This window comes from Notothenia coriiceps, unplaced genomic scaffold, assembly GCF_000735185.1.
Source record: "Notothenia coriiceps isolate Sejong01 unplaced genomic scaffold, NC01 NC01_scaffold00012941, whole genome shotgun sequence".
NCBI lineage: Eukaryota > Metazoa > Chordata > Actinopteri > Perciformes > Nototheniidae > Notothenia > Notothenia coriiceps.
Genome location: NW_011345642.1, coordinates 244,977 through 261,430, shown reverse-complemented (window position 1 = coordinate 261,430; position 16,454 = coordinate 244,977). Strand labels below are relative to the sequence as shown.

Sequence of the window (16,454 nt, the reverse complement as noted above, 5' to 3'; positions counted from 1 at the left end):
TGTGGATCCCTCAAATCTCAGTCACACTAGGAAGAGATTGTGTCAGAGGAATGTGGAGTAATAATTATCCAACAACACATGATTATCTAAACTCTTTTAACAAACATATAGACATATTTGTATTCCTGATAACCACGTTCTTATTTCTTTAGCTAATCCATCTAATGCCGTAATTGGAAACCAGCAAGAAAACCCACCTTTGGTGACATAAAGGTAGAAGAAGTCACAGTAGAGGACAGTCTGGACCAATCCGGCCACGATGGCGATCAAGTCAAAGAAGCCTTCGAAGTAGAAACGCCAGACCCAGTTGAAGAGATAGAGAGTCCGATACATGCCGAGGCAGAACAGGTAGTGGGTGGTGATGGTCTCCGCCTCGCCAGTCTTGCTGATCATGAAGAGCTGAGGCAGGATAGCCACCGACTCCAGGTAGATGGAGAACGTCCACAAGATCTGATGACAGAAACATTTACATGGTCAGGAATTAGGGATGCCACCATTGTGAAGTTCAACATTGATACCAAAATGAATGCTTACAGATTTTTCCCAATAGTCTATGCATTTTCTTTATTGTTATTTATTCCCATTTTGTGCTAGGGAAACAATGTAATATTTAAAATAACAACCTAGCTGTTTCAAAAGTCACCTGAACTTTTGAAAGAACATCCAAAACATTCATCTGGTTGTAACTTATATATATATATCAATATTCCAATTACTTGTATATCGACTATTGTGCACAATTTCTATTATATTCTATATTATTTTATTACTATTATCCATTGTATTTTGTTGCACTGTGGGAGGAGCCTGTGACCTAAGAATACCATTGTCTTAACTACACTGTAGCTATGTACGTATGACAATAAAAGCCTTGAATACTTTATTATACTTGCTTTGATTCAACACAATTCCAACATTTATTAAAACCTCCTTTCAGAACTTTAACAAAGCCTTTTAGCCTGCTAGAGAATGACCTACTCAATGAAAAGTTAAAATCAGTGAGTCCCAAGAGGAATACCATTTTTTTTATATGAAAATCATACAACAGTAAGTTCAGACTTTTACAGGCGTTTACAGCAGGATATCAGTTCCTTTTCGAGTCATCCTATCACGCAAAGACTACAGTCGAGGAGGTTAAACCCACCTCCAGAGGAGAGAAGGTGTGGTTGATGAGAACAGCGAGACCCCCGACGGGAACAACCAGGAACTCCACTCTGAAACTATCATGGTTGCCATCGTAGGTGGCCCTGAACTTCGCATAGATCAGGTAGACTGTCGCATACGCACATCCGATGTAGATCACCTGGTGAACAATGAAGAACAGTTGGTCGGTGAAAGTACCGGGGAGAAATGTGTGACATGTTTGAAGAGCTGCTGGCCAGAGCTGAAAAGTGACTGCCTTACCTTCATGCTGGTGTTATAGAGGGAGATGAAGGAGGTGAGCAGGTCCAGGTAGCGCGCGGTGAACACGATAGCAAACAGGATTTGGCTTTTTCCAGAGATACCTTCAAAATAAATATGAATCAGATTAAACTTTCATGTTTAGCATAACCATCAGCAACAGCTTGACAAGTAGTTTGGATTAAACATGATTCATAAAATGCTTTTCTTAGTTGAACACTGACATCTAGTGGAAATATAATGTAGTCCTTCCTTACACGTTTTTATAGGCATATTTAAAGCACGTGCTTGTATAGAGTTCCTTATTTACAGGCAATCTTAATTACTAAATAATGCTATCTTTTGGAAAATGCAGAAACAAATGAAATCTCAGGTTGGCAGGTATGAGAGCAACTCAGGTACATGGATTTGGGTTCTTTAACTTACATGGCAGGGTACATTAGCCCTCACAGTGTACTATGAGAAAATACTAAAAAAGTGTGTATATTTTTCTCTTTGTATGCATCTCTGACTCTCTGAGCTGACAGCCAAACAATAACTCTTAAAACAATCTTGTATTATCAAGGACCATTACAGACAGAGTTGGAAATCCCTAAAATCTTTCTCTGACTTTAACATCAGGGGTAGACATTATGGGTAAAATGCCACTGGCCCTCCGGCCCGGTGGAATTGTATTATCACTGGCCCCACTATTGTAACCACTGGCCCGGAGCATTCGTCCAAAAAAATCGACTTATAATGAAAAAAATTAACACATTTGTTGCAATAGTAATTTATGCACTATCTACATTACTTAGACCCTCCAGAAAAACGCGATTCTGCGATCGCAGAATTTACCGCATAATCAGCAAAATGGCGCAGATTTTTTAAAAGGCCGCATATTTATCAAAAGGTCGCATAATCCCCGCATTTTTCCACACAAAGTTGAGAAAAAAAAAAGTTGACTCGTCTTGACGTGACGTCATCAGCTCGCGCATCACAGAATGTAAACAACACTGTATAGAGTGAACGTGTGGAGCTCATACGATGGAGAAAACACAAAGATGAAAAAATCTAATCCATCTCATTTACCGACGAACATTTCTACTAAAAACGGGGCAAAAAGTGGGGGGAAACTATTCTGCACCCCGTACAACTGTGTGTTGGAGCATAAGAGAAAATCGACGGGGACGACCCACTTTGATTCATTCAAACATTCGAAAATGCTTTCTGCTGCTGCGGACAAGAAAGCCGAACAACTCACGTTCAGCGAGGCATCAACCTTCAAAAACCTTTCGAGGGCTACAAGAAACGAAGTGAGTAGCCTACAAGATTGAAGCTGGTCAGATAACGAACGAGTAAATGAAAACGGAATGAGGCGGAGAAGTGTGTGTGTGTGTGTGTGTGTGGGGTGTGTGGTGTGTGTGTGAGATTAAAAAAGCCCAATTGCTTTTACAATAAATAAACATTGAATGTGTTTAATTGAATAGTAAAGGGGTTTAACGTTAGTGGCAGGTTGTGTGTGAGAGAATAAATAAGACAGCTCAATATTTAAAAATGTTTTTATTCTTTTTCCCCGTCATATTTAGCATATTTCGCAACTTTCCGCATATTTCGCAACTTTACGCATATTTCGCAACTTCCCGCAATTTCACCGCATAAAATCACATAAAAACCCCGCATGTTTAATCGCATAATCAAGGATTTTAGCCCGCATAATCAAGGAATTTAGCCCGCATAATAAAGGATTTTTGCCCGCNCGCAAGTTTATCACGTGAAAAAACACTCTATCGTGCTGATATCGGGGAGGAACATGTGTCTCGACTTCAAACGGGGTGAACGCAGTCGTCGGACTAGCAATCCGCCGCATGAAGAGCCCTGACAGTCAGTATAAACATCAGGTGGTTTAGAGAGACAACCAAACAAGTCGCGGAGGCGGAAAGGTGCAGCTTTGGACGTGTGAGCGGTATAAGGTTAGCAGACTTCGGAGTCCGGTGGACAAACGACTGGTGTAAGACCTCCTCTTCGAAAGTGTGTTTTGACGGTGATTCATTTTTTGGGATGAAGTTTCCCTATGTTCAAGCCTGTCAGACACAAAGCGACCGTCAGACACAATTAAGTAAGACGTGGCTACTTGTTAGAAGTCTCGAACTGTACCCCTCGAGAGACGTAGACCACATAGTAGTCAGACGATGAGTTTTATACCTTTTCTGTACCAGCACACGGTCCATTGATATATATCCCGACACTCACTTTGTATACGCATTATAACACATTGTATACGGATGTTCAAGGGAAAGACGCTCTTGGGGTCGCGCCGACTACAAAGGGAACGGAAAGAAACTTAGCCGAACTTTGACTGAGGAGTCCGCTATAAAAGAGCACGCAAGAACGGACCCCGACATCGAGGAGTTGGCGTATGGCCGTCCGTGGTCCTCCCCATGGCCCCCTCTTGCTTTTCCGCGGGAGCGATGACAAATGTACACAATGTGGGTAAAAGTAAACTCAGATGCCGCCGATTGTAGCAATCGTCAGTTACCCCCGGATTGAAATGACCCCCGATTCGCATTAGTGATTTCACGGAGCGGACCGAAATCATCATACTCCTTAGTTGCGAGATTATGTCGGCAAATTGAACACAAAACCCCATATAAGAAAAGTTAAAGTGATCAGACAAACGAAAGAGAGTGAAGACTAACAGATTTGTATGTGTGTAGGTAATGAGGCACGACGCCCAATTAACTTCGAACCACGAGCAAGAAGATCAGACCGTAGACTGCACCGCACATGATTCTCCGCGCGATGCTTCACGATTGCACGGTCAATATCAAACACATGAGACAGTAAAATGTGAAAAGAGACCCAGACGAATTGACATTATAATAAAAATAATTTGTTTATGTAAAGAACCCACAACGTCAAGCGTGTCGCCCCTAGCCATGGAAAATTAATACTCCTCTTGCCAACACTGACCCGAGGACGTTTCGACGACCAACCTGATATTCCAAGATCAAGACCTCAATAACAGTCCACCAGTGTTAGGTACAGTGTTGAAGTCTCCAAAGCATCACAAGGAGCTACCATATTCAGATCCGCGTCCCCATTCTATCGTGCGATCACATACGAAGGTATATGCTAAAATGAATTATAATGTTCCAACCCGACCACCCCCATTATTAGTTCTGTAAAATGAGTTCTTGAGCATCGACCGTGTATAACGGACAAGTCAGTCACGAAGTAGAAAAAATTTAGCATATATTTCTCATAAACCCTACACAAACAATTATAGTTTCTTACTTTTTGATAGACTTTTTTTCACTTCCGTACATCAATACAACAATCTAATAATCCTACGTAATACATTAAGAACGCTAATTATACTAAAATTCTTACATGATATTACTTAGTTGGTTCTCCGGTCAAACCGACGTACGACACATACACTGAGATCGTGTCTCCTTCTTTCTTTCCTCCTGTCTCTAGGATTCGTTCCTATTTCGACTATCAACACTGCTTTGTACTACACTTTTCACACTCGTTATAACTCTTTTGGCAAACGTACCATCTCGGTGGTCAAACTCCCCCAAACTTGGTTCCAGGAAAAACAAATTGCCACTGTTTGTCACGTTTGTTGTGCTGGTTGGGGACAACACCAGACATCTAGAAATGTCGTGAGACTTCGGAATAAAACGTTGCATTTATAATAATATTATAAATTGGTACGTGACCCGACACGCCCCGGCCCCCCGCGGCGCGGCCACACCGGGCCCCCCTCTGTCTCCTCGCCCGGCGCCCGCGTCGCGGCGCCCCGCTGTTGGCCCCGGCCTGCCACGCCCCCGGGCTCTTGTGCCGAAGCGCAATCATTGTACGGGCCGACCGGGGCCTCGTGATAAATCTGTGGGGCCGGTCGTATTGCATGAAAGTGAAGGCGCGAGCCGTATTTTATACGAAATTTTTTTTTTTACCAGGACACCATAACCATAAAAACGATCCGTTAAATCAATTAACAAAGCAAATAATGCGATGTTGTATCGCAAAGCACTCCCCAACACAATTCTGACACAACCCCACTTGTTCGTTGTCACAAACTACCGCTTCCGCGTCGGGCGCGCGGCGCCAGGGCCCGACTACGGCTCCGCGGCTCGCTCGCGTCCGCGGCGCCCCCGTTCGTGCGACTCTTGTTCTGGGGCTCTATGCACTTGCAGTGCCCCCCTTCTGCGTCGGTGCCCTCTGTCAGGTCGCCTTGCCCGGCCGCTCTTTTGTGCTCCGGCGTCTCCCCTTGAGAAGAAGCAGGGCCCCTAGGGCAGACTGAGCGGTCGGCGCAGTAGTTGGTCATATCTGTTTTATGGTGTTGCACTGTTGGAGGAGCCTGTGACCTAACATTTTCAATTGATATATCTACACTGTAGCTATGTACACATGACAATAAAAGCCTTGAATCTTGAATATTGACCTAGTTTAATACAGTGTGGGAAAGGAACTGTACCTCAAGTACTGTAATTGAGTACATTATGAGGTACACAACTACTTGAGTATTGTCATTTTATGCTACTTCATACTTCTACTCCATTACCATTTTGAAGCATTGTATGCTACTTTTTATTTATTTGACAAGATGAGTTACTTGTTATTTTCGAAGGTTTATTTAATTAATAACAACAATTAAATAGACTAATGAAATGTAATGTACTATTATGGATGACGATACCTGACATTATAAAAAGTAATTAAATGTATCTCGTTCTTTACAATTTGCTAAAATAAAATAAACACATTTATGCATCACTAATTATGATCCAGTGATAAAATAGATATCAGGGGAAGCCAACACGGTGCCCATTGGTGCCTGGTCAAAGTACTTCAAAAAAAAATGTACACTATAATTATACTTTACTTGAGTATTTCTCATTTTGCTACACTATAGTTTTACTCTACTACATTTTGTTGCCGATTGTTGTTTGTGCTTTTTACAGTACTACGGCTTCCACAGATGACATTTTTTTCATGGATTTTTTGTCAAAGCACTTAACATATTCATTGCTATCGGGATGTTAAGAGCATTCCATGGAATATAACAAAAAGTGTATCTCGAGCCGGTTTTTCAAACTTACCTACCCCACCTTTAATGCATCAGTAATTATTATACAATATTTTTTAAATATCTGGTGCTTATTTGTGCCATTCTGCAAGAGGATTACTGCTACTTTTGGTACCCAAACTATTATTTTATGCACATACTTTTGTACTTTTACTTAAGTAACATTTTGAATTCAGGACTTTTACTTATAGCTGACACTTTTAAGCTGTAGTATTTTTGTATTTTGCTGCTGTTTGCATTTGTCATGATGCAAAATCCTGATAAAGTATATCAATGTTTTGTCATATTATTTCCTAATGCTCTGATTGTTCCCTGTTTGGTTACTCTGCATGGATTTTTGCTGCTGCTGTATATACTCTACACACATCAGAGCTTTACAATGCAAGATCTGCTCCCCAGTCATTAAGTCTCCTATAGGCTCCTGAGGCCCCCTTAAAATCCCAAGTGCACTGTTTTTTTAATTTTGTAATCAACAAAACAACTGCACGATAAGGTTCTTAAAACCCTTATGTTGTGTCCGGGTCTCCCGTGACACGTTTCAAGTTTTAAAAAAAGTGTATAATTTGGTGTTCGGTTCTGGGGAGACCCAGCAGCATTGTTGTGGGTGACTCGGGTTCAAATTTGGCCCAATCAAGATTCATCTTTTACTTTAGACACCACAGCCCCCCCCCTCTTCATCCACTGTAACAATAATTTTTTCGCAACATGCACCTGGTCTCCCATCCCTCTGCCCCCCTCCCCCCAAGGGAACTCCACCTTTCTCAAAGAATATGTACACTAACACTTGAACCTGAACACACACATGCACACACACATACGCACACAAGCATTCATGCACACAAGCACGTACACACAAGCACATACACACACACACACACACACACACACACACACACACACACACACACACACACACACACACACACACACACAGGGCACGCATTACGTAAGTAAGTTACGTGTGTGCCTTGGCAGTCTCAGTCATCTTGTGGGGGTGTGGCATGAACAACATTGTCCAACAATCTATATTGTGAATCTATATGGGTCAATCTTGAACGGTAACGAGCCCAACACAAGGTTTAAGCTGGATCTGATTCCATTTACTAATATTCACAAATCTCTTAAAGCCGACTTTGTTGAGGACCATTGGCAGTAACTTTGAATGATTATGGTCCATAGGCTTACAGTGTTTTTAGTGAACAGCACACAGTCTCAGTGGGTTCACCCTTCTCTGTTTTATGTTGATTTCAAAACATCTATAACCACACATCAGACATTTCCCTTTATTAGATTGCTGCATTGCTTATATGCACAGAGGTAACAGTACACTTCTTCAGAAAATGTTGTTCATATTAGTCAATGACAGTCTGATGTGTCTTCCTGTTTATACAGACAAGAAACATATTTTAGCATATTTCTGACCATAGATTTACATCTAAATCCTAAGCATTAACTCTATTTGCACTTGATATTACAGATGCCATAGTTATCATGACAGGATGTTACACACTGAAATGTGTCATGTTTATAAAAATCCATAGTAACCATTCAGCTGCAGAGGACAGGGGGATAAATAGGAACTAAGTGTTGAGGAAGTGCAATATAACTACTCCCCATGTTGTCACCCAGCAAGAGAGGGAAGGAATAATGAAATCATTCACAGACTGTCACAGACATGGACCGCTTGTTTTGTTTCACGCTCTTGCTCACATACCTGCCAGTAACAGGTAAGATGTCTTTGTTTTGTATTTATCAGCTTTATTTACATCAGTCCTTGGCAATAATCTATTCAGGAATTTCCTTTTTTCCAGATTTATGCAAATATTACTTCTGTTCAACAATAGCTGCTTTCTCTGAAACATTTCTGGATAGGAGATACTGAATGTTATATCTGTTAAATGTCTGTTTTTTTAATCTAGAGAGTACGGAGGACTGTTTATCCCAGCCAAACAAGATGATCTGGCGGAAAACAGGGCAGAGTGTTTCTCTCAAATGTAGCCTCAGTTCAAATTGCTTACCCAAGGACTTGCAGTTTGAGTGGTTTGCTATCAAGGAAAACGTCCATCTTCCTCTCAACGTGAGTATGAATCCTCACAAGTACAGCCTGGACAAAGCCTCTTTAAACATCATGTCACTTCACACAAATGAGAGCGGGATCTACTACTGTGCAGTATTTTCTGAATGCACAGCACCGGGCATACCGTATGTAGCGTTGGGTACCACTCTTGTGGTGACGGGTAAGTGTCTGATTTTAAAGGTACAGATGTTTGAATGTGTTGATGTAGATGAATTGGGATTAACAACCTTTTTGTTGTTGTTCTCAGAGCACATTACACTAGTGAGGCACATTCTTCTTTGGTTATCATTTGCCCTCTTGGCCACCTACAGCTTGGCAATAGTGACACTAATTCTAAAGAAGGTAAGTTACTGAAACACATTTATTTGTAATGTTATGTATTGTTAAGATGTTACAGAGTTCATGATAAATGTACCTGTTCCTCTCTGTTCCAGTGTGGCTGCAAAACGGGCGTCTGCAGAAAGAGGGGGGAAACAGATAAGGTTGTAAATATAAAAAAAAAAATCTGATTTCTGTTTTAATACTCGTTTCACATGTTTACTAAACGGGGAAAAACCAACAGAGGCAAAAAGAGGAACAGGAACCAAGGCTTGTGTAAATTACTGTCTAAGGCTCTTACATTACCACATACTGTATGTCAAAGCAACCTTTCACCAGCTTTTCTTAACAACACAAAACAAAAGCAATCTCCAAATATCTCTGTTTGATAACATATTTCTTCTCAGACTCCGAGAGAGATACATTCTTTTAAAACAACACACTTCCGAGATGTCCTGCAAGAAATGTACAGCAAAAGGAATTTGGAGAAAGGCATTAAAGCTGAGAACAAAAAACGCTCTCAAGCTGAGGTAAATCTTGTTGCAACATGTTTAGTCAACAGACAAATTGAGTAAGCATGAGACTTCTGCAAAGCTTGTGTCAAAGCATGTTTTTAATTCATAGACTTCAATTGTGTTTCAGGCTCCAAGCACCGAGTTCAACTGCTCAACTGATGACATCTATCAAAACGTCTAAGTGTCATCGATGTAAATTACCTCCAACATCCAGACTGAGAGGAAATTCCACAGCCGTTAAATACCTGGCACAGGATGCCGTGAAGAGACACAGGAAATTACCAAATCAAAGGCTGTAAGTTAGTCGAGTGCTTGTTCGCCTTTTCTCACGAAGGGAAACACAACGAAGATCCTCAGTTTTTCAGTTTCGTTCCTTTTAAAATCAAAGTAGTGTTTACCTTTTGAAAAGAAACTAAAGAAAACCCAATCCGATTCAGAAATGAGGCACATCTTTTTACTTCATCAATTTAATTTCTTCCATACAAGTTGTTTGATAGAAAAAATAAATAGTGAATTGCATTTTCAGAAACAGAGAATAGAAAGTCACATTTTCAGGAAACAACTACCACATCGTTCACTATGGAAAGTAAAAATCAGAACTGTGCAACAGTGCAAGAAGACAATGCAATTTCCCTTTTTCAACAATTAAGGTAAAAACAAACTAGTTTCAACATTCTGGGAAAAAAGTATTTACAAGATTGCTCATTAAAAAATATAATGACATAAAGGGAACATTGCCGATGACTTGCATACAATACAGTAGACAATGTTGCATTAACAAGGCAAACGTTTTGTATTGTTTAGTATTTGCTAAAAAAAGAAAAGACGTTTAAATTACAAAAACGTCTAAATGCAATCATTTTACAATCTGATATGTTTCATCATATTCGGTACAACACCTTGTATTTATTTACTGAAAATGCCCATAGAAACGTTTCTGCCAGTTAACATTAGCAATTACTTCATAAAGTCAAATTGGATGTTTACATACACAATGTTATACATTCAAAGCTGTGATATGCACTCTTTAACTTATACAACAATCACACATATAAAGAAATGACAAATAGCTCAAAACAAGGCTGCCAGACTAGCTCTCCACTGTTCGAAGCGCACTCAAATTGGAGTTATGCATAGAAACCTATCATGGCTTCCGGTTGAGAAACATCAGCAATCTCGTGTTATCACTTTTCTAAAAAAAATCCAATTTAGCAAAAAAACATTGTATTTTTATGATCAAATAGTTTACACAAGAGACGAGCATGACCATAAGACTAGACAAGCTACATCAGGCCATCTACTGGCACCTAAACCCAGGACCAATCTTCTGAAACCTTCTGTGTCTTATAGAGCTATAAAGGAATGGAACTCATAGCTAAACTACCTTACTGAAATAGAGTCTAGAGCCTCTTTCAAGAAGAGATTTAAGGGCCATCTACTAATGACCATGTACCCTGTGAGCTGTGAACCCTAATTTAATTTGATCTCATGCTTTGTACTGGTGGGTGTCTTGTGCACTCATCCTTGGCTGAGATCGAAATTGAAAGTGGATGAGATTGTTGATGATGTTGGAGATTGTTGATGATATTGGTGATGTTATTAATGTTGTTAATGATGTCAGGGCTTATGTCTTGAATGTTGTTGTATTATTGTTTTAAGTGTCGGACCCCAGGAAGAGTAGCTTTTGTCAAGAGTAAAAGCTAATGGGGATCCTTAATAAACACATCATGCCTTCTATCTCTTTAAGCTCAAAGGTATGAGCCATGCTGTGATTACATCATGTTTTTTTTACTAAGTATAAGTACTGATTATATAGTGAAGATAATTAGAAGGCACAAAAACCCTTGCTTTGCTTTTGGTGTGGAAATCCAATTCCCCTGAGGATCCAATTCCTAAGAAAAAAGTCAAATACTGCACACCTCTGCATTGATTATTCTAAAATAGTATTTTTAAATAAATGATGCAGGTGAGGTGTGTGGGATTTTTGCTTGTTGGACTATAATAACGAGTGAAATAAAGAGGGCCCATGTTTACAGCAAAGAAGATGGTGTCGACTGCACTGCAGCTACTTATTTGTTATGTCTTATGTTATATTTGTCTGTAGCATTTGCATGACATGTGTTTTTATTTTGTATCTGGAACAGTGTACGTCTTGGATTGCTAGAATAAAGTCAGATAAAGATTTGGACAATTACTATCATCATTAAAAGGAAGCAATATAATTCTTATTTCCCCTGCCAGTACAGTATGTATCTCTTTTCCTTTAATGGCTTTCTGGTTAACATTACAATTCTACAATGTTTGGTCAAGTTATCCAGAAAGTGTTTGAAAGGTTATATTTTCACTTCTTCAAATATAATTATTATATACAGTGTATCTCCTTGGTGTGCTTTTACACCGCTGACGCTTTACAGTGGTGAATTTAGTACATGTTCAGTAACAACCTGAATTCTCTCAAATATAATCTCATTATCACATAGCACAAAAAAAAAATGTTCCCCAAATTCCAGCTGGTGAAAGATCAACCGTCTTCCTATGAAAACTGAAGATATTGAAGTTAATTATCGAGGTACTTTGCGTCCACTGTGTGACTGCTGCGGATGGAAAACAGCCTCCAGGAAAGGACTTGCAGCGCAGCGACACACAGGGGCACCAGACACACCAAGTAGAACATGACGCTCCGGAGGCTCCCCCAGGCACTGCAAACAGACACAAAGGGATTCTATGTTTAAATCGTTTTACAACGCATCACCATTTGACTTGTTGCACACTGTTATAACAATGAAACTGAAAGTGTAACAACCTGAACACGTTAGGCAGATTGTTTAAAGTGTATTCCAGAGATGAAGTTTCTTCTAAAGCAAATTAAAAACCTATCTTTTTTATTTGGGTTAACGTTCAATTGTCACTAGTATCATTGTCCATGTTTTTATGTATTTTTTTTATGTTTTGATTTTATTTGACATTTTTAAATTTTCTTTTTTAAATTGTTTTATTTTAACAAATTATCACTGTAGATGTTTTTTCTTGTTCTGTATTAATTTTTTTATATTATTTTAATATTGTTGTTGTGTTTTCTGTAAAGCACTTTGGGCTGCTTTGTATATACAAATAACATGTATTATTATTATTATTAAATGTCTTTTAAATAAAGTGAATGTCAAATCTTCTTTGAATTGTTTTTACACAGGCCTGTTTTTAATTAGATTTGTGTGCTAACCTTTTCAGCCCATATTCAACATATCCGAAATATCTCTTAATCTGTGAAATAATGCAACTGAAATAAAAGGACATCTCAGAATAAACTACATTTAGTGGTGGTATGGGATTTCTGTACAAGCATTTCACTTAAACCAAAAGTTATCTACTCCAGTTTTTCTTTTTTAACAGCTCTTATAATATCAGTTTTCACAGATTGTTGGTTTCCTCAAGTTAAGGGGAGCAAATAAATATTACTGAATAAAAACTACTGTACATCAAATCTTAACAGTTTTAATTTTGACTTGTTTTGATCTATAAGCTGAGAATCAAGAACGTCTCCATACCTTGGATTTGAACCCGTTTCTGCTTCCTTCAGCTGTTCATATCCAAACTGATTGAGGATAGTCAGCACAATCATTGGGGCTAGAGACTGAGCCGGCTTAGTGAACAGAGCGTTCGTCCCAAACACCATGGAGGAGAGAGGGGAACTGTTGATGGGAATACACGTTATAATATGATATCACCAGTCAAATAATGGGAACATGTTTAATTATAACTTCAGTAGAAAACATCTTGGCACTGGTAACAAGACAATATATTTTTGTCAGATGAAATTCTGTGTATTCATGTGAAAAGGGGAAGTTTGCTGATAATCATCTGTATTTTACCTGCGCTTGTACTTCTGCATGTCTTTGTCAATGATGTCCGCCAAAGGCAAGCCAAAGAGACTGAAGGCTGCTTGGATTATGATCCTGCACGAAAGACAAGAAGAGAGTGAAGGTTAAATTCAATCGAGTTGTAGTGATAATGTAATCCGAAAAAATAAACGATGTAAGATTAAATGAAGTTTAACCTCTTACATATTAACAGTGAGGAAAAATGCCAGGATATAATAATGCTGAGGACCGAGTGCAAGCATGATAGCCGCCATTCCAGATTGCATGTAGAAGGTGTAGAGGATGATCCTGTAGTAGCCGAGGCTGTGGAGCAGACTCTGACAGCTTAATACTAACAGCTGGGAAGGAGACAAGGAGTCAGGAACAACACTTAAACATAAAGGCATAGCATACTATATATAAAGTAGTAAATAAACACTTTCTTGTTGGTGCATTTGGTGCTGCAGCCGAGCTCAGTTTAAATGTGGACTTCCGAAAAGTAAGGGCTGCACAATATGTATTGGGCTGATAATGGGATATTTACATTATTGTGTATTTTTCTTATGGTTTAAGTTAGAGCAAAAGATAATTGGCTGATATAATAAAGAAACATTGCATTCATTGACTTTAAAAGGTGCTGCATCTATGCACTCTGATACAGTAGAGCGCAGTATGCACCTTTAAAGTTGCTCTTGGAGTTTTTGTATACATCACAACAAATAAGAAGTATATTTGTTTGTTTTTGCTGTGTAAGCAATAGAGACAGTGATATTTTTGTTGAGTCTAAGCAATGCAATATCAAATCATCCAACTACACCTTTTTTACATTCCGATGTGCAAAAACGTTTCCTTTTAAAATAAAAAAAAGGTGAAATGATAGTTCCTCAGCCATAGGAGGTAATTATTAGTTATTGGTATTGCCTGAAAATATCCATTACGTGTATTCCAATTATTTTAACTGAGTTGTAATTAATAGTCAGCATTGTCCTTTGAGACGACAGGACAAAAGGACACAAACAAAGACAGTACCTGTGGACACATGAATCCCGCTCCGTACATGATGCTCTTGGCAAGTGATGGAAGCACATCTGGAGGAATCAGGTGCTCAGTAAAGATCATGGTAAAGTTATTAAAGAAAGCTAACACGAACACCTGAAAGAAGTTCATGAACACAAAAATCTGGAAGTCCCTGTTGCTCAGAATTTGCCATGTCAAAGATTTCAACATGGAGAAGGAAACTGCGGATTGATGGGAAGTCTGGTCAGCAGATCCCCCTGAATCTGACACTTGGTCGAAGCGGCTCTCGCTGTTGAAGCCTGTGTAGAGCATGCAGCCACAGCTCAGGATAGCGATCAGCACTGAGAAGGCTTGGAAGGAGGCAAAGTCCTCCATGTTTTTGGAAAGAACACCACAGAAGAGGACACTTGAGGAACCAATGAGAGAAGCCACCTGGGAAATAAAAGGTGTAAGATGGTATCAGAGAGGTATGAGAAGCATGGACCTTTTCACTGATGGAAAAACTGTTATGTATTAAAAGTCCTTACCTGGTTGTACTTCACAAGTCTTATTCGGCTCTGATGGTGCCCCGAAATCTCTGCAAACAACGCACATTGTGCCAGCAGCACAAAAGTCAGCATGGCATCAAAAGCACACAGCGACACTGTCAAGTGCACGCCGCTCAGCCAGTCCCCGGGGGCGTACGTCTGCCATGGGAACCAGGCTAGAAGAAAAGCCAGTGAGTAGAGGGGAGCCCCGTACAGGATGGAGAGACGTCGCTGAGAGCAGCACGGCACCCTGGAGTTATCTTGCAGGTATCCAAACAGAGGGTCGTTGATCGCATTCCACACCATGTACACCACCTGGGAAGATAGGAGTCATATTGAAACACTAGAGAGGATTTGCTACTTTCTCCATTTCACATGACTATCTCGTAAGCATTTCGGTCATGTGTGTACGTGCATCTGCCTGTCTGAAAGCTAATCTTGTAATTTCCCCAGGGGAAAAGGAAATGTTCCTGTCGGTACTTGCATTCCTAATTAAAGCAATTGTGGTTTGTATCAATTGAATCATAAATCAAAGCAGAGTTTTTGTAAGGCCAGAAACACCTTGTTGAGTTCTTGACTGTAATATTGAGTGAACCTTTTTGCAGTAAATTGAGTGAGTATCTTTAGGTTTTGGACAGTTGGCTGAAATAAATAAGCAATATGGAGAAATCAACCCACACTCTGGGAAATGTTAAGCATATTTTACTTCTGCCAGATATCCCATTTACTAAACAATTAGTTATCAGTGATCAAAATAATAATAATAATAATAACAGCTTAAAGTTTAATAAAATCATCATGATGCAGCCTTTTTAAGTGGAAAGCAGCCCAAAAAATTTCCATATTACTGTTTACTACTAGCAGTGTTATTGTATTATGATATGATCTATAATAACATTGATAGACATTTGTATACAAAGAACAGCAATACGTCAAAATGAAATACTCACTTGTGATTGGTGGAATGCTCCCTCTGATATCTTGTACTTATTGAGAAAGAGTTTGACATAGTAGAAGCTGAATATGTTGTTTATCATCCCAGACCCCAGTGTAGTCATGGCATAAGCCACAGCTGCAGGATTGAGCCCAAAATATATCAGGAGACGAAGTACATTCGTTTTTCCGGAAGCAGGTTTCCCCTCCATGGCCATGACAGCACAAATGGTAACAACCAAGTTCTCTGCAGGTTTAAGCAGCTAGGGCAAAGAAAGGTTGTCGCTTTTAACAACTATGTTACGCTGTTATTTAGCATTTCTACAAAGTAGCCTAGCCTACTGCTAATAGCAAAAATAGTAGGTTGTTCAATAATTTCACAGCAAAAAAAATCGTTCGGTACTAGGCTTGCTGTTCTTCCAAGTGTCACATTTTCATTTCAACAATGTTTTTTCCGGTAAGTAAATGTTTCCTGAAGTTTAATCACATTAGGAACAACTCGATAGTCAACAGCAGTCCGTCGGACACATTTCTCTCTACGGAGCAGGGCGGGGCTTCTAGACAACTAAACATCTGATTGGCCATAAGTGTCATTCTCCAATTTGCTGCTTCGTGATTCGTCGTTAGAAAATGTCTGTTAACGTAAACAGGAACAACGATTTTTAAACGTGTTAAACAGTAACTAAATGTATATTCTCTACAAAGGTAAATTATTGATTGTATAGAAAGTCA

The 16,454-nt window shown here is 39.4% G+C and overlaps 3 protein-coding genes across 4 annotated transcripts in view; 1 reads left to right on the top strand and 2 right to left on the bottom strand.

The window, feature by feature from the left end:
- kdelr2a (KDEL endoplasmic reticulum protein retention receptor 2a) overlaps nucleotides 1–16,454 on the bottom strand; it is a 263,345-nt gene that overhangs the window by 2,810 nt on the left and 244,081 nt on the right. Inside the window, exons 2-4 of the mRNA XM_010773770.1 lie at nucleotides 1,405–1,505; nucleotides 1,145–1,303; nucleotides 198–450 (exon numbers count right to left, since the gene is read on the bottom strand). Of these exons, the coding sequence (XP_010772072.1) occupies nucleotides 198–450; nucleotides 1,145–1,303; nucleotides 1,405–1,505 (513 nt within the window). The remainder of the gene's footprint in view (nucleotides 1–197; nucleotides 451–1,144; nucleotides 1,304–1,404; nucleotides 1,506–16,454) is intronic.
- On the top strand, nucleotides 8,133–11,163 carry LOC104947685 (uncharacterized). 2 transcript variants are annotated; one of them, XM_010773749.1, is made up of 6 exons: nucleotides 8,133–8,205; nucleotides 8,398–8,715; nucleotides 8,803–8,897; nucleotides 8,990–9,037; nucleotides 9,281–9,403; nucleotides 9,516–11,163. In XM_010773749.1, the coding sequence occupies exons 1-6, from the start codon at nucleotides 8,154–8,156 to the stop codon at nucleotides 9,567–9,569; spliced, it is 690 nt and encodes a 229-aa protein (XP_010772051.1). In that variant the 5' UTR covers nucleotides 8,133–8,153; the 3' UTR covers nucleotides 9,570–11,163. The 2 variants fall into 2 exon arrangements, with proteins under 2 accessions (XP_010772051.1, XP_010772050.1); XM_010773748.1 differs by having other exon boundaries at nucleotides 8,398–8,897.
- On the bottom strand, nucleotides 11,181–16,273 carry mfsd13al (major facilitator superfamily domain containing 13a-like). The gene is made up of 7 exons (XM_010773750.1): nucleotides 15,740–16,273; nucleotides 14,790–15,104; nucleotides 14,275–14,694; nucleotides 13,450–13,604; nucleotides 13,258–13,341; nucleotides 12,934–13,077; nucleotides 11,181–12,087 (listed from the first exon to the last, which is right to left on the bottom strand). Exons 1-7 carry the CDS (start codon nucleotides 15,938–15,940, stop codon nucleotides 11,946–11,948), a joined length of 1,461 nt encoding a protein of 486 aa, XP_010772052.1. The 5' UTR covers nucleotides 15,941–16,273; the 3' UTR covers nucleotides 11,181–11,945.

What these genes read in the sequence shown, in the direction of transcription:
- LOC104947685 (XM_010773748.1), top strand. Translation starts at nt 8,154, where the DNA reads ATGGACCGCTTGTTTTGTTTCACGCTCTTGCTCACATACCTGCCAGTA. An exon ending in TGACACTAATTCTAAAGAAG is followed by an intron (nt 8,898 to 8,989) that starts GTAAGTTACTGA and finishes TCTCTGTTCCAG; the next exon opens with TGTGGCTGCAAAACGGGCGT. An exon ending in AAAAACGCTCTCAAGCTGAG is followed by an intron (nt 9,404 to 9,515) that starts GTAAATCTTGTT and finishes ATTGTGTTTCAG; the next exon opens with GCTCCAAGCACCGAGTTCAA.
- mfsd13al (XM_010773750.1), bottom strand. Translation starts at nt 15,940, where the DNA reads ATGGCCATGGAGGGGAAACCTGCTTCCGGAAAAACGAATGTACTTCGT. An exon ending in CGGGATTCATGTGTCCACAG is followed by an intron (nt 13,605 to 14,274) that starts GTACTGTCTTTG and finishes TCTCCTTCCCAG; the next exon opens with CTGTTAGTATTAAGCTGTCA. An exon ending in TTTTTCCTCACTGTTAATAT is followed by an intron (nt 13,342 to 13,449) that starts GTAAGAGGTTAA and finishes TCTTTCGTGCAG; the next exon opens with GATCATAATCCAAGCAGCCT.